The sequence below is a fragment of the Pezoporus wallicus genome, unplaced genomic scaffold (genome assembly GCF_028554395.1).
Source record: "Pezoporus wallicus isolate ANWC-B61680 ecotype Strahan unplaced genomic scaffold, APGP_CSIRO_Pwel_v1 contig_1181, whole genome shotgun sequence".
Classification (NCBI taxonomy): Eukaryota; Metazoa; Chordata; class Aves; order Psittaciformes; family Psittacidae; genus Pezoporus; species Pezoporus wallicus.
The window spans coordinates 5,209,327-5,233,192 of NW_026641428.1; the positions used below are offsets into that span (position 1 = coordinate 5,209,327).

Here is a 23,866-nt window from a genome sequence, read left to right on the forward strand (position 1 = left end):
GTTGGGATTCAGATGAAGAGGAGCTTGCAAAATAACATGGCTTCAGAGAAACAGTGATTTGTCATGCATTTCTCCAAACCTCTCATCCCTCCCCCAGATGGGACTCCCTGAATTCTTCTGAAACTGCCTCATTGTGCACTGCTGTAATTGAGAATTTTCATGGTAGTGGTGAAGTGTTTCAGAAGGGAGATTTCTATCTGCTGGCTGGTATCTTCCTTCCTTGCAATGCGCATCACTTGCTACTTTGGCTTTTATTGGATATGTTGGCTTATGCAGTGTGTTCTTTTATCAGTTTTGATACATTTAAAAACGCATTGACTTCTATAAAGAAGGTGTAGAACTAAATCATTTGAATGTGTCCTTTAGGGCTGCTTATATCAAAATTGCCCATTTCACCATTACTGTGTAAGCTGATTCTCAAATACTGTGTACATCCTTCATGTGAGGTACTGTGCTTGTGTGTTACATTGTGCATGTTTGCAGCAGAACAATACTGACTTGTACTTAGCAAGGTTTAGAATAATTTTGCCAGAGGTGAACCATTTGTGCTATATTCAAGTGGTAAGGCTGGTGTTCAAGTTCTAAGCTTGTATTTGGTGTCTGTGAAAAGTAAATCTGAGTGAGCAATGCAATAATGTGTTTTGTGGAGGAAATACTTAGATATTATGTGTGGAACAGTGTAGATCTGTAAAAATGGATCCACCAGTCCAAGTAGAAATGGAGAATGCCCAGTACATTGTACTCTGTTTTAGGCAAAACTTCCATGATTCAATGTACCACTTTAATATAGTAGGAGTATTTATTTTCCCTGTCAGCAGTACAAGCTGTCAGTTTGTGTATTCATATTTTCTTTCTTTCTCTGTTAAAGGTTTCTCTTTGGACTCTGGTAAAGGAATTGTCTCCCAGGATGAGATGACTTTTGTGTCTGGTGCCCCAAGAGCCAACCACAGCGGAGCAGTTGTTCTACTGAAAAAAGAGAAAAACCAGAGAGCGCTGTCACTCGAGCACATGTTTGAAGGAGAAGGGCTGGCCTCTTCTTTTGGCTATGATGTTGCTGTTGTGGATCTCAACAATGATGGGTATGGCCTTGGTAACTCCTATAATGAAGGATGGCAGTCTGGTTTATTTCTGCTTTGATTTTCCATGTTAGAAATACAAGGAATGCCAAATCCCATCCTCCATGTTTTGCTGGAGGAAATGGTGGGCACCTCAGAGAACCAGTCAGGATACAGTCTACATTTCTAATTACAGAAAAGAGTTTTATTTAAACAATTAGTGGAAACACAGAAGGAAAAAACAAATCCCATACCTGATAAAGGCCCTAGAAGATCCTTGTATGTCACAAAGGGAACACAAGCAGTTTTTAGTATCGGAGCTGTTGTTGCTCAACCAGCCCAATGTATTTTTCAGCCCCTGTTCAGCAGCTATTTGGCCAGCTGACTTTGAGACCGTGGTCCCATCAGTTGATCAGTCATTTTTCACAGTCCTTCTGTAAAAGCATCCCTTCATTTTTTTCCTTTAATTCTAAGGTGGCAGGACATTGTTGTTGGAGCCCCGCAGTATTTTGACAGAAGTGGAGACATTGGTGGTGCTGCTTACATCTACATTAACCAGCAAGGCAAATGGGACAGAGTAAAGCCCATTCGCTTAAATGGAACCACCGACTCCATGTTTGGTCTTGCAGTTGAAAATGTAGGGGACGTTAATCAGGACGGATATCCAGGTGAGTGAAACACAACTGCCGTACAAACGTACGGCACTTTCTTGCTAATGCCAGACGTGGAACACCCTGTATGCACCTTCAACATGATTGCAGGCTGCAGAAAGAGCAAGAATGATTTTAGATACCGCCACTTCTTTTCAACAGATATTGCAATAGGGGCTCCCTATGATGGTTTTGGCAAAGTATACATTTATCATGGATCCAGGAATGGAATAAACACAAAACCAGCACAGGTAATGAAATAACCGTTACTATACAGAATTAGTCTTGCACAAAATGAATGTCAGGACTATCCATCTTCTCCCTTTCCACTGCTTTTAGTGGGTTGGGGGACATGCAGAAAAGTCACAGGGCCCTTGCATTACTGACCAGGAAGTTTAGGGATGCTTAATTTCAATACACATTTTTGCTTCCTGGGCAGTCCTTTGGCAGCAATAACACGTAGAGAAAGAAAAAGGCGCGTAGATGGGTAAGTCTGGGTTTTTTGAAAGAAATTTTTGGATTTTAAAATAATTGGTGTGTTCATTTCCTCTTGCACTACTGCTCCTTCACTTTCCTTTTTAAGAAGATATGTTTATGCCTTTTTCGTATTTACTTGAGGACTGCTGTGTTCAGTTTACAAGGTGAGAATGGAACTTGATTATGCTTCTTAGAATCCTGTAAGAGTATTTTCTAGGTAAGTTTTCAGTTTCAAGTGCCTTACTGCATAAATGCTATAAATAAAGATAAGCTAGGTCACATTTCTGTGCGAACCAGTAATTTCTGGTACTTGCTGCTACTGCACAGTAAGTTCTTGGAAGAAAAGCAAACCTTGGCACTTCAGTTTATTTACCTGAACACAGAGATCCCATTTCCTTGTATCTATTTTTTTTTTTCTCCTGGCCATGAGTCAATGATGTTCACTTGTTGCTTATTTCACTTTTAGAGCTTTTAAATGTCTGAATTCCCTCAATCTGTTTGATCTTTAGATTCTTGATGGTGAAAAAACAGGCACCAATTTTTTTGGTTACTCTATTGCTGGAAACATGGACCTGGACAAAAACTCCTACCCCGATATTGCTGTTGGTTCCCTTTCAGATTCTGTTTCTGTGTTCAGGTATTATATACAGAACTGGTATTATATACGGAATAATACAGAACTGGTGGTGTATACAGAACCAAGGCTTTAGGTTTAGTTTTCTCAAAAACCAGCCTGCTGAGAAGTAACACAAAGCTGTTTGGCCTGCAGTGCATTTTTCCTTCTAGAAGCTGGAAATTCTGGAGGGAAAAAAAAAATCCATAAATTGGTTTATTATTTTAGACCTTCCCATTGAGAAGCTTTACAATCAATACAGGGTAAGAGGGTGAATGTGGACAGTTACTGTGGAGCGCTGATGCGTGTAGTATAGCTGTACCCTGGCATTGGCCAGTGATAACTTACTTGGATGCTGATGTCCTTTGATGGAGTTAAGGGTGATAAATAATTCTTTTGCCTTAAGGAGAAGTTAACTGGTATGTTTGCTAGAGCTTTTGTTTGCTGCTGTTACAGATCTAATCTTGCTTTATTGAAGATAGGACAAAACCAAACCAAACCCCTCTTTTGTAGCTGAGGATCCAAAAGCAGCGAGGCATACGGCCTTCCTGATGTTGCACTGGGTCCATGAAACAGCTTTGAGACAGCCCTGTAGACAGGATATTTTCAGATTTTGGTGGCATATGCCTTAATTAGGGATGAGGTCATGGTCTTTTGCAGACCTCTGCCTTTTTTCCAGTTTAATGTACTGTGAATCACTAGTAATGAGCAGGAAGAAGACTGTCTCCTCATCAGAGCTGTGATTGCCACGTCAGCTTCAGGTCTTTGGTGGTTGCTGTGAGGTCCCGAAGGAGGAGGAACAGAAACTCCCAAAACAACTCTACCTTTCAGACAGACCACCTTTCCTACAATTTTTTTTGACCGTCCCATCTCTAAGGTGTATCGTATCTGTGTACGGAATTGGAATATTCTTAAATACACTGAAATAGCAGCCAACAAAAGACACTCCTGTTGCTTATGGAAGAGAACGGAGTAGGTGGAAGGGAGGTCGCTTAGATTTAAGTGTTCTGCTTACTCAAAAGGAGCTTTAATCATTTGCTGATAAGGGCAGTATGAAAACTTTTACAGAGATGAGAATGAAAACCTTTGTGGTGGCCAACAGTGGTGGCCTGCTTAAAAGAAATTTGCTGAAAGAGGAGGCGGCGGCTTTTTGGCCATTTTAAGCAGCGCTTAGATGCTTTGATGGGATCAGCTCATTCGTTTGCTCATGAGAACTGTCTTTTCTTGTCCCTTCCAAAAAGGAAGAGAAAGGAAAAGTTGTCAGGCTGAATTATGGTTACAGCCTACATGCAGAGGAGTCAGGAAATGAAAACATCTTTTCCCACAGCCACCCAGGCTCCACATTAAAGCTGTTGTGAACATTAATCTCAATGAACTTCAGTACCTACAGTAGTTCACACGGGCTGAATTACCATTGGGGTGGGAACCATCACTGTGAATTTTCTGGTTTTTATACATGTGTAAAATGACAACCACAGCGACACGTTAACATGCCCTGCTTCCCAGGCAGGCATTTAATTGCGATTGTGTTGGGTTTTGTGACTCGCTTTGCTTAGAGTAGTTTTGTTTCTAACCATTATCAAAGCCAGATTCTGTTTCCTGGGGTGCCTGTTGCAAATCCATGCAGGCATGGAGGGTGTCTGGGATTCACATGAATTACTGCATTGATCTTAACAGAAACTTTTTCTTTTTGTTTTACCCCCTCTTTTGATTCCCCATTTTTCCTCCAAATAAAGATCCCGGCCTGTGATAAGCATTAAAAAAAGCATTACGGTACAGCCTGACCGAATTGATCTGAAGAAAAAGAACCCCGAGGACCCCAGTGAAATATGGTAAATTAAAAAAACAACAAACAAGTGTATCAGAAGCCTTGGTGTCTTGGGTTTTCCGCTGTGATGATGTTAACTCGGAGGGCTGTGACAGTCATGCAGGTTAAGCGAATATACGTACATGTGATCATTTTGACCTCCTGAATTTGCTGTGACCACTTTGCTAAGCACAAGGTGTGGAATTGTTCTGTTCATAATGTCCATTTTTGAAAATGAATGTCACTTTGCCACTTCAGATTTTAACACTTACCAGTATCTTACCTTGAGCAGCTCTCAGTAGAGATACATGAGCAAATGCCAGAAAATAGTCCTTCTAATTGCTTATTAGCCATTTTTTCTCGCTTTGCAGTTCTGTTTAGTAAGCAGCAAATTACTGTTGTAGCATGAAAACCAGAGTCATAGAACTGATAATATCAGTCAATGGACTGTTAAAACTTTTCAGCCTGTTGGACTGTGCCCTATTAATTTCTTGGCTGTTTTTACAGGATGGATGTGAAAGCCTGCTTTCAGTATACTGCAAACCCCAGAGATTTAAATCCACGAATAAGTAAGTTTTGACGATAAATGTTTCTGATGTGGTTGTCTGTCACGTGCTTTGTGTGGTTTTTGAAATTATTATTTGGAGCATGTAATGGAAGAACAGCACTCAAATTATAGTGACTAACCTCAGATTGTGACTGTCAGATGTAAAATGTGACTTGGTACTAAGGTCTGTCAGCTACCACACCATCTGTCTTTAGAGTCATGCTGGTGTGTTACAAAGTTCATGACAGACCGAACTGAACCTTTCTAGGTAATGTAACTGCCAGTGAGCAAGAGGCTGCCATACAGACCAACACCATGTTGCTTCTCTAGGTTAGTGCTGCTTTAGAAAGCAGTTTTAAAGCCCATCTTATAAATCATTAGTAAGCATTCTTTCTCATTGGAGACTTACCATATAAACCAGCGTTCTGTATTGATGAAAATGGTTTTGTGGAAATCGGTAATGGAAATAAAAAGATCTTTGTATTAATAGGAGCTTGGAAGACTGTGCCATAAATATAGTTAGAAATTAAAAGCATTAGTTTCTCATGTGTCCTGTTTTTTCTCTCGTTAAAATGCCACTGTTACTACATCTGGGAAAACTGTGTAGGATTTTGAGAGGAAATGAGAAGAATTTTAAGCCCAAACCTCCTTCTCCTGTATGGTCTAGAGTTTCTCAGTTACTTGTCAAATCCATAGGATGTGCCTGCATAAGGTCCTGGTCCTTCAACAGGTCAAGTGCTTCCAGCTCTTAGAGGCTGCTCACGTGTGCCCGTCTGCGCACTCCTCAGGCCTGGAATGCTCAGTGCTGTTGCCATCCTTTCAGCATTAAACTGTCTTGGTCAATACGTAGATGATCAAAAGGTGTAGAGAGTTCAGAGTATTCACAAAGTTTTGTATCTCGGCCCTCTACTGGCTCCACAGCAGCAATTACAGCTCCTCCAGCCAGCTCTGCATGCTGGCGAAGTAATGGGGTACTTTGGAAATGAAGGTTTTGGTGTAAAAGTTTCCTTTAGGTACATGTACAGGGTACCTGGCCCTGCACTGGAGAGGGGCAAAATAGCCGAGAACGGTTTGTGCAGCCCAGCACTGGCTGGAACAGTCTCCCAGAATAACGTTGTAAGGTCATAGCTGGTGAAATTAAAGTTCTTTTTAACAAGGCAAGGTTTTTTTTTTACAGTGACTCTATTTTATTTCTCCATCTAGAGATCACGTACACATTTGAAGCGGAAAACGAGAGGAGGCAGTTAGGCCTGCCATCCAGGGTGCGGTTTAAAGACCACCTGTCTGATCAGTTCACTGCAAACACAACCCTGAGGGGGCAGAACTCAAGAGAGTGTGTGACAACCAAGCTTGTACTGCAGGTAAGGCAGTTTATTTCATTTAGACCCACTGAAAACAAAAGCATGCTCTTTTTTTCAGCCTCATGGTACCTTTGTATATCTTAAAAGTCACATGCAGTATAAAGCTTTAAAACTGGAAAACAAACCGTAATTAAGTAGTACCTTACTATTCTCTGCATGCATGCTGCTTCTTCCTGTTGCTTTTCTTACAAAGCATGAATAAAAGTTGTAGCCACTGCAGCAATAGAGAGGCAATAGATGCCAAGCTGGAGAGCTGTTTCCAACAGAAGTAATTGTTACAGAATTTAACGGTGTCACTGGCTAGGAAGAGAATTTTAACCCATGGGTTTTGGAGGGGATGAATGGGCAGGACAAGAAAGCTTGGTTAAGTGCTCTCTGACTTGACTGCTACAGCAGACCTTAAAGGTGGCACTATTCCAGGAGCTGAACAAACTCTCTGCCTGTGGCTCAGCAGTAATGAGCCAGCATTGCTTTTGACCAGAGCAATTAAGCATCTTGAACTTCACGCACTGCAATTACAGAATGGTTTGGATTGGCAGGGACCTTAAAGATGACCTAGTTCTATCCCCCATGCCACAGGCAGGGATACCTTCCACTAGACCAAGTTGCTCTCAAAGCCCCATCCAACCTGGCTTTGAACGCTGCCAGGAATGGGACAGCCACAACCTTCCTGAGCATCCTGTTCCAATGTGTTATTTCACTGTTGTAGTGTGAATTCCATTTGCCCGAGTTACCATGTTACTCGTAGGAACTTTTAACAGTGAGAGAAATCATCACTGGGAAGCCAGGCAAAAAACCTAAACCAGCCAGCCAGTAGGGCTGGGCTCCTTGTGTTCTTGTGCCTTTTTAGAAAATGCTGGGTTTCTATATAGTGAATAGCTTCAACAGTGGGAGATGTAGCAGGAAAGATTTTGCTTTAGTGCTTGTTCTAAAATTGACAGCAAAAGCTAGCCTTTGTGTTGCTTTTTCTTCTCTGCACTGTACACTAACTATGCCATTTAAAATATTTCAACAGGACAAAATCAAAGATAAGCTACGACCCATTCCAGTGTCAGTCACTGTTAAAATTGCTGGTCTGGAGTCTAGCTCACCGTCCACAAGAAAAGACAGAGCACTTCCAGAGCTGATACCAATTCTAAATTCAAATGAATCTGAAACAAAGACCACAAAAGTAAGCCTTTGATACCGCGTTTTCCCACAAATCTGCACTTCGATGGCTCACTGAATTTTAAAAGCTGTAGAAAGCTAAATTATGACCAAAGGAAATTAATAACTGGGGTGGCACTGGATGTGTAACTACTGGCTTATATTCTGTATTTGTTTGTAACTTGTTACAGAATGTTATGAACTAGATCCTGTGTTTCTTTTGTAGTAGAAGTGGAGATAGTATAGTGGCCAGGCTGGTTTGGTTTGTTTGTGTTTTTTTTTTTTTTTTTTTCCTCTCCACAAGAAGTTTAAGAAGAAATTTGCTTTTGATTGAAACTGGAAATCCATTGTCTCCTGCTGTGAATGCTTGTCCCACATCACAAGTAATGTACCATCTAATTTTTCCATGGTTAGGATGCTGTAATGGCATTAGAGCTCTGCAGCAGTGGATATCTCATTTCCTTAGCACTCACTGAAGACTTAAGAATGTTGCTCCTTATTGGAAGTGTACCTCTTGCTTAGAATTATCTAACTTTGCCTTCTGGTCACATCTAAAATTCTCAATTATCAGCACCAAGGGCTATGTCTCACAAAAAAAAGTCTTGATGGGCAAGAGTCAGGTTAAAATCTTACCCTATCCAGGAAAGTGTCTCTGATGCTTCATACAGTACACATCAGGAATCTTGTTTTAAGCTATTATCATGTGATATGCAGTAACAGTCCTTTGGCTTTATTTAGGTGGAGTTCTTAAAAGAAGGATGTGGAGAAGACAATGAATGTCATAGCAATCTGAAACTTCAGTACCGGTTTTGCTCTAGAGAAGGAAATGAAGACAGGTTTACTTACCTGCCAATGTAAGCCTTCATTAATGCATTGCTAAAATTCAAATTACTAACGAGTGCTTAAAAGAACTTTTAGGAGAGGGTTTTGGGTGTTAGAGCAGCTTTGTTCTGTTACTCTGGCAAAGACAGCCCCGTGTGGCTGTAATCACCTGTCAGGGTGAGGAAGGTGGGGGACTGGGCATGAGCTGTAGAAAAGCAGCAATGGTGGTACAGTCAGATGGATACAAGTGACCACAACTATGCATATGTGGGCTAAGAGTTAGAAAAAAGTTTCTAACCCTTGGAGAAATGATTCTAAACCAGCCTTGCAGAAGTTTGTGTATGATACTATCAGAATATATAGTATAATATATATTACATATAACTAGTGTTAACTGAGTTGAAATTTGATTGTATGACATGATATACTATAGTCTAGTAGCCCAAGACAAGCAGTTACAGAGAAGTGAACAGAAAAAACGATTTCACAGTAACACACACCTGACACTCTGCTGCATCCCTGCTCCCTGGAGGGCCAGTGAAAATGGAAAAAAGGAATTATGTTTCTTTACTGTCAACAGTCAGTCACCTTTAGCAGTGAGTGCCACAGCCTGACTCAGAAGCCAAAACCATACACATTTTAAAAGAAAAAGTAGGTCAGTAAACTTACTGAGGGGAAATTCACCACTGTTACAGGTGAGCCAGAGGCAAGTGCTGGTTCAGAAATACTACAACCTCTTGATGACCTGAGGGAGGGTGTATCGGTCTGTTCTGTCCTGGTAACTTCCCAACATGAAATACTAGTCTGGGAAAAAAAACTCTGACCATTCGTGTGTTTATGGTCTAACAGCAGTTCTTCCCTAATGGAGAGAACTGTATTTGGGCAAACCATAGTAAGAAGCAAACTTCATACACATTTATCTTCCTAATGCACAACCCTGTATACTCTGTAGTGAAAATGGTGTGCCGGTGCTTGTTCTGAAAGATCAGAAGGATATTGCCTTGGAGATAACGGTGACAAACAATCCATCTGATGCAAAAAATCCACAGAAAGATGGTGAGGATGCGTATGAAGCTAAACTAATAGCAACTTTCCCAGACAGTCTGACTTACTCTGCATTCAGAGAGATGAGGGGCTATCCTGTAAGTATTTTTAAGAGAAAAGCTACTCAAATTTTAAATACTTTCAGCATATTTTGACCTTAATGTTTTTATTTTGACCTTTTAATGTTTCTGTTTCATCAGGAAAAACAGCTAACATGTGGTGCTAACCAAAATGGCTCTCAAGCAGAGTGTGAACTTGGAAATCCTTTTAAAAGGAACTCCAATGTAAGTTGCACCTATTTACTCAAGTTACAAAACCTGATTCTTGATGCAGTTGTCCAAAGTTTCTGTGTGTCATAACTGGAAATTTGATTTGGATGTCGTTTTAACGCTAAAACTCGATGGTGTATTTCTTTGATACTGTATTGTTACTTCTTGTCTAGGTAACCTTTTATCTGATCTTAAGTACCACTAAAGTTAATGTTGATACAACAGACTTGGACATCAATCTGAAGTTGGAAACGTAAGTTTTCTTTGTGTGCACGTGCTGTGTTTTATATAGAGTTGTAAACAATTTGAAGTAATTTGCTAAATTCACAAAAGCAGTAGTAATGTGAATACTGCCAAATCTGTAAAATAAACAGCATTGTTTCCTTTTCATTGTAGAACAAGCACTCAAGTGAATTCAACACCAATTACAGCTAGTGCTAAAGTGGTTCTTGAATTGCTTTTATCACTCACTGGGTATGTGATGATAGCATAATGAATGGGGGGTTGGGGATGACAGTATTGCCAGAGACTTGATTAAAATCTGCTTACTCTCCTTCCCCACCCCTACCTGAACAGAGTTGCTAAACCTTCTCAGGTGTATTTTGGAGGTAACATCGTTGGTGAGAGTGCTATGAAATCTGAAGATAATATTGGAAACCTCATAGAGTATGAATTCAGAGTGAGTAATTTATATTAATGCCAACAGGTGGTTTTAATCCACAGTTTATCTCTTTATGCATATGAATACTTGAAAAAGTTGCTGGATGTAAACAGGCTTTCTTTCATCCCAAAAGCTTGACTTCCCATGAAGAAGAACATGCAGTCAGACTGCAGACCAGAGCTGCTTTTTAGGCCTTGATGTGTTATGGTCTTTTGAGCGATTGGCCTGAGGCTTGCTTGATTTTTCCAGAGCAGTTCATGCACATTCAGCTGTACAGCATAAATCCCCACGCAGGTAGGGAACAGAACTGAAACCTAGAACCCTAACTGTGGTGTGCTCAGGCATTAGCTGAGACCCACAGACAGCGGGTATGTGTACTTGCTGCGTGCAGGGCTGAGCAGGCAAAAGATGACACTGTGGGAGCCACTCTGAATGTGTGGGTCTGTTTCACTCTTCGTCTTCTGCATAATTAATAAATCAAGGAGAACGTAAGAGAGATATTTTTTTTTCCATAAAAAAGTATTTATCAACGAGAGAGTGACTTTTCCTATATCATTAACGTGAGCCGCTTTGTACATACCAGTTTGTCAGGATTAAAGTCCATCTCTGTCACTGCTTTATGTGCACCTGTATGTGTATATATATATATTAAAGTAGAAGCAGCTAGTAGAAGCAGAAGTTTTAGAATGTGCTATCATGAACAGTAACACCAAGAAAGCAAAAAATAGGTTGGGAAACAACTTCCAGACTTAGGAGAGCAACAGCTGGTTATCTTTCTGTGTCAGTTCCTTGTAAACTTGCAATTTACCTCACTTACATAACTGAATGATTTGTTAACTCTAAATCGGAGTTGTTGTTTCACATGAAGATGGATTTCTGAAAATCAACACCTTAAATTTCATGTTAGGAAATTTTAATCTTTATGTTTCAACTCTATTTACTTGCTATCCAAGTGTGCTAGTTTTACGCTATTTTTGATGGTTTTATCTGCTTTTAAATCTCTTGTTAGCTGCATGCTTAAAACTTGCCCATCTGATCAAGAAGAAAATCCCTTTAAGTATTTCACACTTTACAAAATGTTTGTTTTAACAGGTAACTAACTTGGGCAGACCACTGAAAACATTTGGTACCGCTTCCCTGGACATCCAGTGGCCAAAAGAAATCAGTAATGGCAAGTGGCTGCTTTATTTGATGAAAATAGATTCCAAAGGATTGGAAAAAGTCTCCTGTCAACCTGAAAGTGAAATCAATAGTCTGCGTGTTGTGGTATGTTACCCTCTATGTCTTCTCTTCATGAATTAGTGAAACATGAAAGCAGTGCAGCATGTGGCAGTAGGGCATAAGAACTTGCCTCCAGAAGGGTTTTTTGTTTGTCTTAAGCAGCTCACAAGCACAATACATGAACAATGTATCAAGGGTTTAGCTTATTAGGAGACTTCAGCTAATGAGCTTAAGGACTGATAATCTGTCATCACGGTGGCTGTTTTTGCGATGGGCACTGCTGTCATAAGCTCTTACAGGATACAATCACTGATTGCTTTCACAAATTTCATCAGCATTATTGAAATCTGTTAACAATAAATGTAAACATCCCCCCCAGCCCAGGGGAATTCCATGTGCTTTTATTAACAAGAAAGAAACCAACTTGCATTTAAATTTCCTTATTTATAACAAATGAGAAAAAATTTCTCAACCAAATGTCAGGCACACTAAAGCGCTGTATCTAGATGTGATTTTTCTCTCCCCCCACCCCCATCTTAAAATCATTTTGGAGGAGTTCTAATTTCCACCATTAAAAATGCATGCACATAAGCCCATTCTGGTCAGATCACTTCATCAGTTAATGAACTTCCATTGTGAATGTAATTAATATACAGTTAAAAAAATCATCTACTGCCTCTAGCAGAATCTTACTCTTTTAGCATAGTAACATTAATACTCTTTATACAGAACATTGAAGTAACATCAAAAGCTTTATAACTCTAAACCCTTGACCTATTAAAGAAAGTAATCAGTTGACCTCTCTAGGTAATCTCAAATTCTAGTAGTTGTCCTGACTCTACTATTAGCAATAAATGTGGGTAAGTGGGGATATATAATGATGTCACTTATGCTGATCTTGGAACAAGAAAATACTCACGGGACTTGTTTCTCTGGTTGTATGGGGTCAGCATTAAGAGATGCCTATGGTAGATAAAATACTAAAAATTTTTACTTCTTTAGGAATCCCATAACTCAAGAAGGAAACGTGAAGTTGCAGAGAAGCAGACTACAGACAGCAAAACACTTTCTTTATTCTCAGAAAGAAAATACAAGACCTTGGTAAGCATATTGCTCCAATGTAGTCTTGTCAGATACCACCCTCTGCACTTTTAAGAGGGCTTTTCTGAGTTTGCCAGGGTGAAAGAAGGTACTGCTTTGCTTTTGTCTTAAATCCAAGTATCAGTTCTTTTAAAATTTCCTCATTTACATTATTTGCTCATGAGAGAAAAATAATTTCTGCACAGTTACTTATATTAAAATAAATAGGTAATTACATTTTTATTGTGTTTTCCGGTTGCTGTCAGTGCAAATGGAGTTTGGTTCCTGCATATAAATATGCTGTATATAATCCAATTTTTAATCTCGGGGTTAAACAGTTTGCGAGGATATGTTTTTATTTACATATATAAATTTATAATTGCAGGACTGCAATGTGAATGCACGCTGTGTGGACATAAAATGTCCCCTGAAGGGTTTAGACAGCAAGGCATCTATAGTGCTACGTTCCAGGCTGTGGAATAGTACTTTCTTAGAAGTAAGTCCCCTTACATGCCCCTTCTGGAAGGTCACAGCTGTTTCCTGTTCTGTGTCTAATTTCTGTATTTTATTTTGTAACAGGAATACTCCAAGATGAATTATCTAGACATTCTTGTTAGGGCTTCAATCAGTGTTCCTGCTGCAGCTAAGAATGTTAAGCTCACAAATGAAGTTGCTCAGGTACGTTCAACATTTAATGCTAACCATACATTGTGGTTGTGATGTTTCCAGCTTAAATCAAAAGTTGGGGGGGGGGGCGAAAACCCAAACCAAACAAAATTGAATATAACAACCACCACTGAGCCAACCAAAGAAAACCCACCAGAAAACCCCCCCATTTTAAAAGTAGCTAAAAGCTTAACTTCTTAATCAATTTTTAAATTATCTATCGTTTTTACCTTGTTTTGGGTTGGATAAATTCACTACCATATTTAAATAACACCAGCAGGAACTTTTTCTTCAAAAACATTTTGCAGGTGAGAGAGAGAAGGCATCTTGTTAGAGATAAGACTATATAAACCGTAACAGTATATTAAATGTGGACCCTTCTGACATGCTCTTTCCATCTTGATGCATTTCTCTCCTTTAGGTGCGTGTTACTGTCTTTCCTGCAAAACCAGTAGCCCTTTATACAGGAGTACCTTGGTGGATCATCGCAGTGGCTATTTTTGCTGGCATATTGATGCTTGCACTGTTGGTATTCTTACTATGGAAGGTGAGTTCTTATTCATCTGGTTATATTTCCTGGTCTACAACTGACAAGACAGCATAATAATTAAGCAAATTATTAAGTTTGTATTTGGGTCTCAAAATAGAGCAAACTGCCCAAACCATATACTGCCTTTGAGTCTCAGTTTTGCAACATTTGGAATTAAAATGGTTACATAGGAAGACTTGTTACAAAATTTTTCAGCTTCCACATCCTCACAAGATGAAGTATTTTGAGCTCTGTGCAAAACTTGAATCAGAGCCTATATTTACTTTGATGTGGACGGATACAGCTAATGGGAGCTTCTGCAGTTAGGTGTAAAATTTCATGTGAATTACTTACAAATGTTTTAGCAGGGCTTTGTTCCCAGTAGCATTAGAAATGCCATTAAACTGACAGTATCACAAAAGGCGATTTGTAAAATAAAAAGTTAAGTACCTATTTTTCAACTACCTTTGGCATTTTTACAACCAGTTGTGGTTCCAAGTATAACAGGGCAGTCCTTTTAGTTCTTAAGAGACATAGGCAGTTAGCATGTGCTGTTACAGGATAGCACAAGGTTACTTAGGATATTCTTTTTCACCTCTTCTTTCTATCTGTCACTTACTTTCTTCCTTAGAAACTGCAGCAATTAGCTTTATTGAGGAGCTCCTATTTGTTGCAAGTTACTTCTCACAGGATAGTTCTGATTTGCTGTGCAGTAGTCCACAAACATATTTCAGTATAGACTTCTCTTCTTCACTGCCAGCTGTGGACCTACTTTATAGTAGTTTTTCTTAAAGACAAAACAACCAACTGAACACAAACAACAGCTGCATTATAAATTTAACAAAGTGCTTTTAAACCAGTATATTTTTACCTCAGGTTATTCTCTTGTTCTACAGATTGAGTTTAGTCCAAGAAGTGCTCAGATCTAGAAGCTGCTAGACCTTATGTTTTTTTTTTTTTTTCTTCTGGAGGGGGTGGGGAGAGGAGGACTGCAAAGGGATAATGGGAAGACAGTTCAGAGGTAATTTAAGTCAGTTTTAACAGGTTTGACTTCTTCCAGTCCACAAAAATTGACTAAATACCTTGCTTCCTTGTAGTGTGGTTTCTTCAAGAGAAATAAGAAAGATCATTACGATGCCACATATCACAAGGCTGAGATCCATGCTCAGCCATCTGATAAAGAGAGGCTTACTTCTGATGCATAGTATTGATCTACTTCTGTAATTGGTAATTGATGGTATTTTTTAATGTTTAACTGTGGCACATGCTCTGGTTGTTGCGGTGGCTAACTATGGAGCTTTTATTGCATACGTTCTATTAACTTTTGGATTTCAAACTATCATACTTGCTTGCTCATTCTGTTGATAGATTTTTCGCTTTTGGTGCACGTGAACACACACAGGCATTTACCTTCGTCTAAAAAGCTTCTTGTTTATTTCTTTAGCAAATGTTGATTTCTTGCAGTGTTTTTTAGTCTTTTTTTTTAATTTATGTTTTAGCAGTACACGTAAGTTTTTTTAAGTTTGAGAGATGGTAATCAGAACTGCAGAGTTAAGATACAAAGCTAAGACTGTGGACAACAGATAAACTTGCTTTACTAATCTTTAATGCATGCTAATAGGTACATATTGCTTATAAAGAAAAGGGTTTTCATAATGAGAATTGCTGTGGAAACATCTGTTTTTCTTCAATTCTAAGGTACGCTTTTCTAGGAACACGCTTTCTTTTGCTGAAGCTACTAGATGCATGGTAGTTTATGCTCCTAGCAACCTTTATTCAACTTGATATTACATGCATGTACACTATATTAATAAGTGATGCTTGGGATGAAGGAATGGGGAGGAGTAATTAACTAGAATATGTCATATAAACATTTAATGAAATCTTAACTAAGCAGTGGCTAAAGATTTGGCCTATGTCTCGGTGCAGTTTTTTAAATTTAGTCCCATGTAAGTTCTAGTATTTTTTTTTTTAAACAAAACAGCAACAAAAAAACCCCACAGAAAAACAACACCCCACAACAAAAACTGAGCAACAACCAGACAAAAAGAAAAACCCCAGCACCACAAATACTGTGAACAAAACCGCTTTAATATTTTTCCCTCTAGCATTACCTAATGACAGCTGGATGGCACAATGTCTCTTAACCTTGACATCAGTGACCCCTGAGCATGTGAAGTTCAGTATCTACCCATCATCATCTTTGGAACTCTGTGGCCATAACTCCATTTTGTTTTTAAAATTAATTTTAATCTATTCATCAATATTTAAAATCATTTTACAGTGGCTTTGAATAAGAACTTGCAGGGCACAAAAACTGCACTAGGTTTCATGTAGGGAGACTTGTGTCATGGCACATTACAGAACTTTCCAATTATGTCTTTTTTTTGTGTTGTTTTTTTATCCTATGGCAAACTCAGCAAGAGCCATGTTCTAATACTGTGTATGGATAGTTAATTCAGGTGACTGTAGTTGAGATGGTGCTTTGAAAAACAAGGCCCTCATGTAACTTTTCTTGAAGGTCCTGGGAATCTGTGTTTGTCTTTAAAATACACCACTGTACAAGACAATACCACCTTTGATTCAGGAGAAGCAAGTTTCCCGAACTATATCTGTAATTGTGTTCAATTTTCTTACCTGTGCAGAACTTATCTCTGTAATCATAGTACTTTGCCAGCAACTTTAATCTAATCTGTTCTTTTCCTTCTCTGCTGTAGTGCGGGTTCTTCCGGCGTTCCAGGTACGAAGACAGTGTCCCCCGGTATCATGCTGTAAGAATTCGAAAAGAAGAGCGACACATCAAAGATGGGAAATACAAAGAGCTCGAGACAAAACAGTGGTTCACAAAATGGAATGAAAATGAAAGTTATTCTTAGTGAAAAATTCTTCTCATCGCAAAGTTCAGAGAGAAGTTAAAGTTTTATTAATAGAACATTGATGGAGTTAGATCTATGAACACTATTGACATTCACCATTTGATTGTAGATACTACTACTTATATTGAGGCTTTTGTTTGCACAGTTAACATTGCTTCAAAAGACTTGACTTGCATTATTTAATTTCCAGACTGCCTCTTTCCCCCCTTCAAATCTAACACTCACTTCAGAAGATGTTGTGTTGATTTGGGGTCTTTTCTGCAACATATGCAAAACCACTACAGCAGACCTCTTCCTGTGATCATAATCTCTTTCCTAGGGATGCAAGGAATGGACAGTTAAGGTCAAGATAAGTTCTTCATCCTTCCCTCAATGCATAGTCCATTATAAACACACAGCTGCCTTAACACACCTTGTGCAAGTACACTTTGAAGACCTGCCAATCTACTTTAAACTTTGCCTACTGCAGTAGTTAGGGCTTAACAAAAAGCATCGTCTTTAAATTACATGTGCAATAGGTCATTTTGCTCGAATTGTGTGACTCTTGGTCACAACAAATACACACAGGTTTATTTTGTTGTTGTTTTTTTCTTGAGTTTTTGTTTTTTTTTAAGAGAGGCTTGAGTATTAGATGTACTTTTTGTATATACAAATTTTAGTCATTTTTGTATTTATTTTTGTTATAAATCATTGTCTTTGACTAACTGTTAGGCCAAAGACTTAACCGAACTTTCAAGTCCACTGTGTTTTTGAACTTCAGATTATGAGACCTGAGGCTATCACTGCATTTTATTAAGTCACTGAAGGTGCCAATGCTTTCCAAAATTGTAAATATTTATTCCAGTGATGTGTATGGGGGCTTTTTTGTGATACATGTAACTTTATGTAATAGGAATCATCAGGTCTTGTAACATGATCTGTATATTACTTCAGACTATTGAACAGTTTGGACACCAAGCAGAAGAAAGGGTTTTAGATACAGTTTTATACTTCCTGCAAATGAGAGGTTCTCTGGAAACAGCTTTCCGGCTTCATAAGAAATTCCTGTTTGGCCAAGGCATTGACTACTGCAGCTGTCACATAGCACTTGAAGGAGGCTCTACATGCCCAACTTACCTTAACTAATGGGATCTGAGCTGATCCATATTGAGACTACTGAATTGTCTTGAATACCTGAATGTTGATAAACACAACATTGTGGTTCTACTTTTATCAGTAATCTAGTTATTGTAACATAACTGCTAAAACTATTTAAAGAGTTTAGTTTTTTACCCATGTTCTACAGCTTTGGTACTATTTAAGAACAAAGATTCAGTTCACAGTTGTTTATTCCATGTGAAACAGAATTCTGCTCAAAAAGTATGCATGTTAAGTGCTAGTAATTTGAACTATGCAAAAACCTCTTGGTACTTTTTCCCCTCATAGGGTAAAAACCTGCTAGGAGGGCAGCTGTCAAGTGTCTTATTTTTACTACTAACTTTGAATGTACCTTCTTTAAGGTGTGGTCACCTAAAAAGTTATTAGAAAAAGTGCATTAATTTAAGACTCTTCTTCCTTCCATTAGATAATCTCAGTATGTTGTGACATTATGAACACTTACATGTGTATTTATCTGTTACCTGGTTTTTGAGCTTTTACAATTCTAGCTTATTTGCTGAAAGACTCAGCAGCATCAGAAGCCAGGCTAGTCAGAGCTAAGCCTGACAAACAGCCTTGGATTTAAAAGCAGGTTGTCCCCCTCACCTACGAACATGAACATTTTAGCAGCGTTAAACTGCAAATTCTTGAAAAGTAAGTCCTGTCACTGGTATACATTTCTCTCAAACTTTTCTTGTACCAGGTAGCAATGCTACATTCAAAATTACCTGTGGATATTTGTATAGAAGTGTGAAATAAAATCTTTTTTTTTTAATGAAACATTGGTTTTGGTAGTAATGATTTCTTACCATAATTATCTGAGGTAGCCATAGCCAAGTTCACTAGAAGAGTAAGGTGGAAGCTGCAAGCTGTAACAAACTGTCTCACGCTCAATACTGCCATGACTGTGGGAGTCCTCCCCCACGCAAAGGTCAGATAAGGCAACTGCAGGAGATAACACACAATCTCTTGCTCACAGACTCCCTGCTGGCTGTTGTAGTTCCCAGCATTAGGATAAAGCAGGCTCTGGTAAAGCACCAAGCATCAGCTCCCATAGGGCAGAGCTACCCCCTCTTCTCTCCTCTCTCCGCACTTCACCTCTGCTGCTCAGGGTACTTAAAATGCATGTGGTCTTCTAAAAGCTCCCTGGCCAGACAGGTGTTTCTGTAACTAGGAAAGATAGATGGATCCCCCAAAATTAGTCAAGGACTTCACATACCTAGCTGTAATTAGCAGTGGAAGTTTGATACTGATAGTTACATGATTGCAGGATACAGCTTCAACTCCACCAAAAACACCCTCCAAAACAAAGACACTCCCTGGCCCCAAAACCAGGAAAGCCAAAAAGATGCAGAAAAACAACACAGGAAACCTTCGGTTTATATCCATTTTTAAGACACTAACCCTCAGAGGATGCTTGGCTCGCCTTTGCTGGGAGAACAGCTAAGTAGCTGATAAGAGGAAGTACAGCACAAATATAGTATATTAGATTTTTATATATGCTATATAGTACTAGATGTAGTATATACTACATACAGAGTAGTACAGTACTGTATAGGTAATTGTATGCACATTGTATACATATACATACATAAAGTACTATATATTTACTTAGTGCTTGTGTAGTGTGTATGTATAAATCTATATATAAAATAAACACACTACATAGCCTAAATAGAGCCATATAAATTGCAGTATCTTCACGCATATTTGTCACAGCACAGGACCCATACCTTATAAGAGAAGCTTTCAGTAAGAAGGGACTATCACAGCATCATTTCAGTCATTGCCTCTTGCAGAAGTTAAGTTATATGTGGAAGAGGTGACAGAACAGGGTGCCTGTACACAAAAATCAGCACATAATGTGAAGAGCAGCTTTTGGAAGCAGCACCAGAACACCAATCCCCAGTTGAAACACCCACCTTACAATGCTGTCTCTGCAGCAGTGTGTCTTAACTAAAATGAAGAGACTACGCAGAACCAGAAGTCTGCTTAGATACAACCAGCTGAAATAACTTCTCCCAGCACAGAGTAGGCAACAGGACAGTGTCAGCAGACGGTTTGCAAAACCCAGGAGAACAAACTGTGATGAAACAACCTGGTGGTGCTCTAAGCCAGAACAGGCACATGTACATGTCAACTTGCCAAGCAATGCACTCGTGGTGACAAGAAGAATGTGGGTGGTGCTGCTGCATAAGCACTTCCTTCAGTTTTTATGCCAGTTCTTGGTCATCTTTAAATGTCCATTTGTCTCCCCTGGTTGTGGATTTGTAATTAAAACTATACACCTTTTATAACCTCCTCATAGCCTTGCTGGAGTCCTAACCATGATCCTGGTGAGAAAAACACAGCAATTGCTTACCTTGAAAAACTGCCACAGAAATCTGCCTTAATGCCCCAGTCAGGGTGTGATGCTGTTGGTGTACAGGGCCTGCCATTTGCATTTTCCACACTCAAAGCTAGATCCTGTTCCTCCTTAATTTTCTAGCTCTGAGATGTCCTTGCTGCTGCTTACCTACTGCAGAAAAACATATAGCCCCTCTTACCACTGATACACAGCATTAATTACTTATTTCCTCCTCACCTCTTTCAGTGTCTTCAGGGGATAGGGGAGGAAGGGACAGAAAAGTCAACTACTTTTGCCAGGAGCATATGAAATAATGCACAACTGCTAAGAGGATTAAAAGAAATGCTTGTGGGATATTGCTTGGTTTCTTGCAGGGGAGGAGACCAACAGCTAACACATCTGAGAAATGTTATCATTGCCAGTGGCTTACGAGACAAGCCTGTGGCTGATTCCAAGCTTAGCAGGGAGAAACAGCATAAAAATTGCCATCCTGGACTAGTCCACAGACCCACCTGAATCAGCATCCTGACTGATGACGGCCAAGAGTTAAGCAGCATGATGGTGACACTGTGCTGTTCCTGTTCCCACAGAACATTAGTGCTCAACTTCAGTAGCTATGTAGTGTAGTTGTCCTATGGAAGAAGTCATCCATGATAATCATAAAATTTCTCCAACTGCCTTCTGGTCTTCAGTCACAAAGTTGAGCATGGCAAGAATTCACAAACTCCAAAGTTCAGCTATATATCGAATTAAAATAGATGACCCCATATATATGTTCTTGTATCTACTACAGTTTGATAACTGATACAGAAACCCCTTCGTATTTTTGACCAACTTTGCTGCCATTTTGGTATCTTTTTATTTCTATTCCTAAAAAAGGATACCAAAGCCACATCAAGCCAATCCTAAGAATTTTCTAGCGTATCAAACCCCTAAGAATAATAATGACAAGCCTTTGTGCAGATTAAATACACAAGCAGAAGAGAGACATGGACAGGACAACCAGGTGACTGTGAAGACACCATAGCAAGGCGTATAAACCACTGAAAGAGAAAAAAAGATATTCTATGGATATCCATACTTAAGGTTTTTTCTTTACCTATGATGTGCCCATTTTGGAGGAAAGGGAGGAAAAGAGATAAGTACCAGTACATGAAACAACCAAGAACAGTGACTTCCAGTAAGGGGCTATTTATAGTATTGCCTTAACAAACCAACAGCTCCTTCTGACATACCCTGCAAGAGTGCTTCCAACTGCCTTATGAAAGCTTACACTGAAAACCAAAAATAATTAAAAAATTAAAATTGTAATGCTTAGACTCAAATTAACTGCTTTCAATTATCTTACAGTCTAATTCCTTCTGTCCCATTTAAATTATGGATCCAAATATAATTTCAGGAACACCAATAAGCAGGGCTATGAGCAGAAAAATGCCAGATGACAAAAATAATGCATTTCTCCTTTTTTGCTTGTGTAAGATCTTACAGACTTTGGCACACCAGAGCTCCAGCTCATGTCACACTGGATCAGATAAGAGTTTACATGGATCAGTCTCTGATCAGTAGTTTGAACAAGACCAAGACAATGCCTTTGGGTAAACAGAGGTTTGTACTGCTCTGAACACATCATTTAAATAAATATCCACAATTCCTTGTCCACAGTTACTGCTCACCCAGCATGATTTTCCCTGAGAAAAGTGCTCACTGTTTACATTATTGAGAATGGGCTTACAAAGCGCAATGCTTTATTTAGCCTCTGACAGCCCTTGCTACATCTTCTGCTTGGGGACTGATATCCAAACATAACTTCAGGCAGTAGGCCACTTTTTAAGGTAGGCTGTTAAGCTGAAACATCAGGCATCAGGACAGTAACATACAGGCATTAAAGATGAAGCCAACTCAGAGCCATCATAAGAAATTGCAACAATTTACAAATACCCAACCTACTGCTTGTAGGCACTGTTTTAAACTAGTGCTGGTTCACAACTGAGAGGCCATTATAAAATGGTTTTAAAGCACAGCAATTTGTAAGTAGAGTCTCAACTACAAAACTCAAATTACTGTTTGGTGCTTCTGGGGTGACCTACAAGCAGCAATACAGCAAAACCTGTCAGTAACCTGTACTGTGTAGAAGACTTCCAGAGACAGATAAGCTGTTGGTTCACCCCACTAGCCACCATTCCCCAGCCAGAACAGAACAAGCCCTTAATTTCTTGGCACAAGATGGAGGTATAGCCTCTTTACAGACCAGATGAAGCAGTCCAATACTGAACTACTGCTTCACTTTGACACAGTCACTGGAGGCACACTAGATCAATGTTTTCTGTATTTCAATGCAACAGTAAAAAAAAAAAAACAACCCCTGAACAACAAACCCAGCACCTGAGTTCATTATGGTATCTTCATCTCTCTAATGGGAGGCTCCAAACAAGCCAACAGAGGGCTGAACAGATCAATGTGCCAGAAACAGCAAGCAGTTCCCACTCTAGTGGAGACCATCTATCCTGTCAGGTCATGGACAACTCACAGGTACAAAACACAAGACACATTTAAAGGAAATCAAGCAACATGTAAGAGTTGACTTCATATGATAAACTTATGGGTCAAATACAGGGATCCACAATAAAAGCAGCAAATTATATAGAACCAGATCTTCTATTGTACCGCATCGTATACAATTTGGATTACAGAATTCAGTATCTACACTGCAGTACGCTTATAATCACTCTTAACTGCCTTTTTTTTTAACGTTCTAGATATTTCTACCTGAACAGCTCAAGAAACTATTAAATACCACTGTTTAGTACCTCACATACTGCATCCTAACAGCCAATTGATATAGTGTGACATACGATTCAAGTACTCTTTAACCAATAAAGCCATGTATTATGCTAGCTGACCGATCAGGAGTCTATCTGTGCAGAAGGAAGCCCTATTTTTCCCCTGTATTTTTCTGTTTCTAAGAGACACATTATCCCTCCCCTCCTTTCTACCACCCGCACGCTGCAATCCAACGAAGGGACTCCAGAGCCCGCGGTGCCCCTTTGCAAACCATCCCGCCGCCAAGCCGACACGCACACGGCAGTTAAACCACGGCTGGAACCCCGCCGGTGAGGCGCTGCCCTCACGCCGGCCGGCAGCGGTGCTAACAAAGCCGCTACTTCTGGGGGTTTCCGCAACCTCCCCTCGCAGCCCCGCGGGTCCCCGCCGCCACAAAGGCGCCCCCCACCCGCCCCGGACCGCGGCGAGGGGCAGCGGCAGCCCCCCACCCGTTCCCCCTCCCCGAGCCCGCCGTTTACCGCGTGGGCCAACCTCTAGGATAGCCCTTCCACAGCGGGTGCACACACAGGGCACCGTTCGGCCTCGCTAGAGAAACCGTTGCCTCCGGTCCCCTCACGGCTTCCCGCCCCGTGAACGCCCCGCAGCCCGACGCGGGGAAGGCGGCAGCGGCGGCGGCCCCCGTACCACCACCGCACCTGCTAGAGGCTGGGCTCTCGCTTGCACGGAGCGACCGCCGCCTCCTTACGCACACAGCCCGGGCACAGCGGCGACTCCGGC

At 40.0% G+C, this 23,866-nt stretch overlaps 1 protein-coding gene and 1 long non-coding RNA gene across 6 annotated transcripts in view; one reads left to right on the forward strand and one right to left on the reverse strand.

Annotated features, from left to right (window-relative positions):
- ITGA6 (integrin subunit alpha 6) overlaps positions 1-17,410 on the forward strand; it is a 54,871-nt gene extending 37,461 nt beyond the window's left edge. For 3 of the 4 annotated variants that reach the window (XM_057423886.1, XM_057423887.1, XM_057423883.1), the window contains 20 exons: positions 869-1,079; positions 1,530-1,723; positions 1,868-1,956; positions 2,692-2,819; positions 4,532-4,627; positions 5,110-5,171; positions 6,353-6,510; positions 7,526-7,681; positions 8,395-8,510; positions 9,431-9,620; positions 9,723-9,806; positions 9,965-10,044; positions 10,188-10,265; positions 10,368-10,470; positions 11,545-11,718; positions 12,676-12,774; positions 13,139-13,249; positions 13,333-13,431; positions 13,841-13,966; positions 16,666-17,410. In XM_057423886.1, the coding sequence (XP_057279869.1) occupies positions 869-1,079; positions 1,530-1,723; positions 1,868-1,956; positions 2,692-2,819; positions 4,532-4,627; positions 5,110-5,171; positions 6,353-6,510; positions 7,526-7,681; positions 8,395-8,510; positions 9,431-9,620; positions 9,723-9,806; positions 9,965-10,044; positions 10,188-10,265; positions 10,368-10,470; positions 11,545-11,718; positions 12,676-12,774; positions 13,139-13,249; positions 13,333-13,431; positions 13,841-13,966; positions 16,666-16,824 (2,513 nt within the window). In that variant the 3' untranslated portion in view covers positions 16,825-17,410. Of the gene's footprint in view, positions 1-868; positions 1,080-1,529; positions 1,724-1,867; positions 1,957-2,691; positions 2,820-4,531; positions 4,628-5,109; positions 5,172-6,352; positions 6,511-7,525; positions 7,682-8,394; positions 8,511-9,430; positions 9,621-9,722; positions 9,807-9,964; positions 10,045-10,187; positions 10,266-10,367; positions 10,471-11,544; positions 11,719-12,675; positions 12,775-13,138; positions 13,250-13,332; positions 13,432-13,840; positions 13,967-15,045; positions 15,176-16,665 lie in introns of all 4 variants that reach the window. The other variant, XM_057423884.1, reaches the window with a different exon arrangement.
- LOC130607092 (uncharacterized) lies at positions 630-23,844 on the reverse strand. Of its 2 annotated transcripts, XR_008974158.1 has the most exons (5): positions 23,785-23,844; positions 20,821-20,940; positions 17,941-17,997; positions 16,586-16,717; positions 630-966 (listed from the first exon to the last, which is right to left on the reverse strand). It is a non-coding gene; the product is annotated as an uncharacterized LOC130607092 (long non-coding RNA). The 2 variants fall into 2 exon arrangements; XR_008974157.1 differs by lacking the exon at positions 23,785-23,844 and having other exon boundaries at positions 20,821-21,383.
- Between the last annotated feature and the right edge of the window lie 22 nt (positions 23,845-23,866).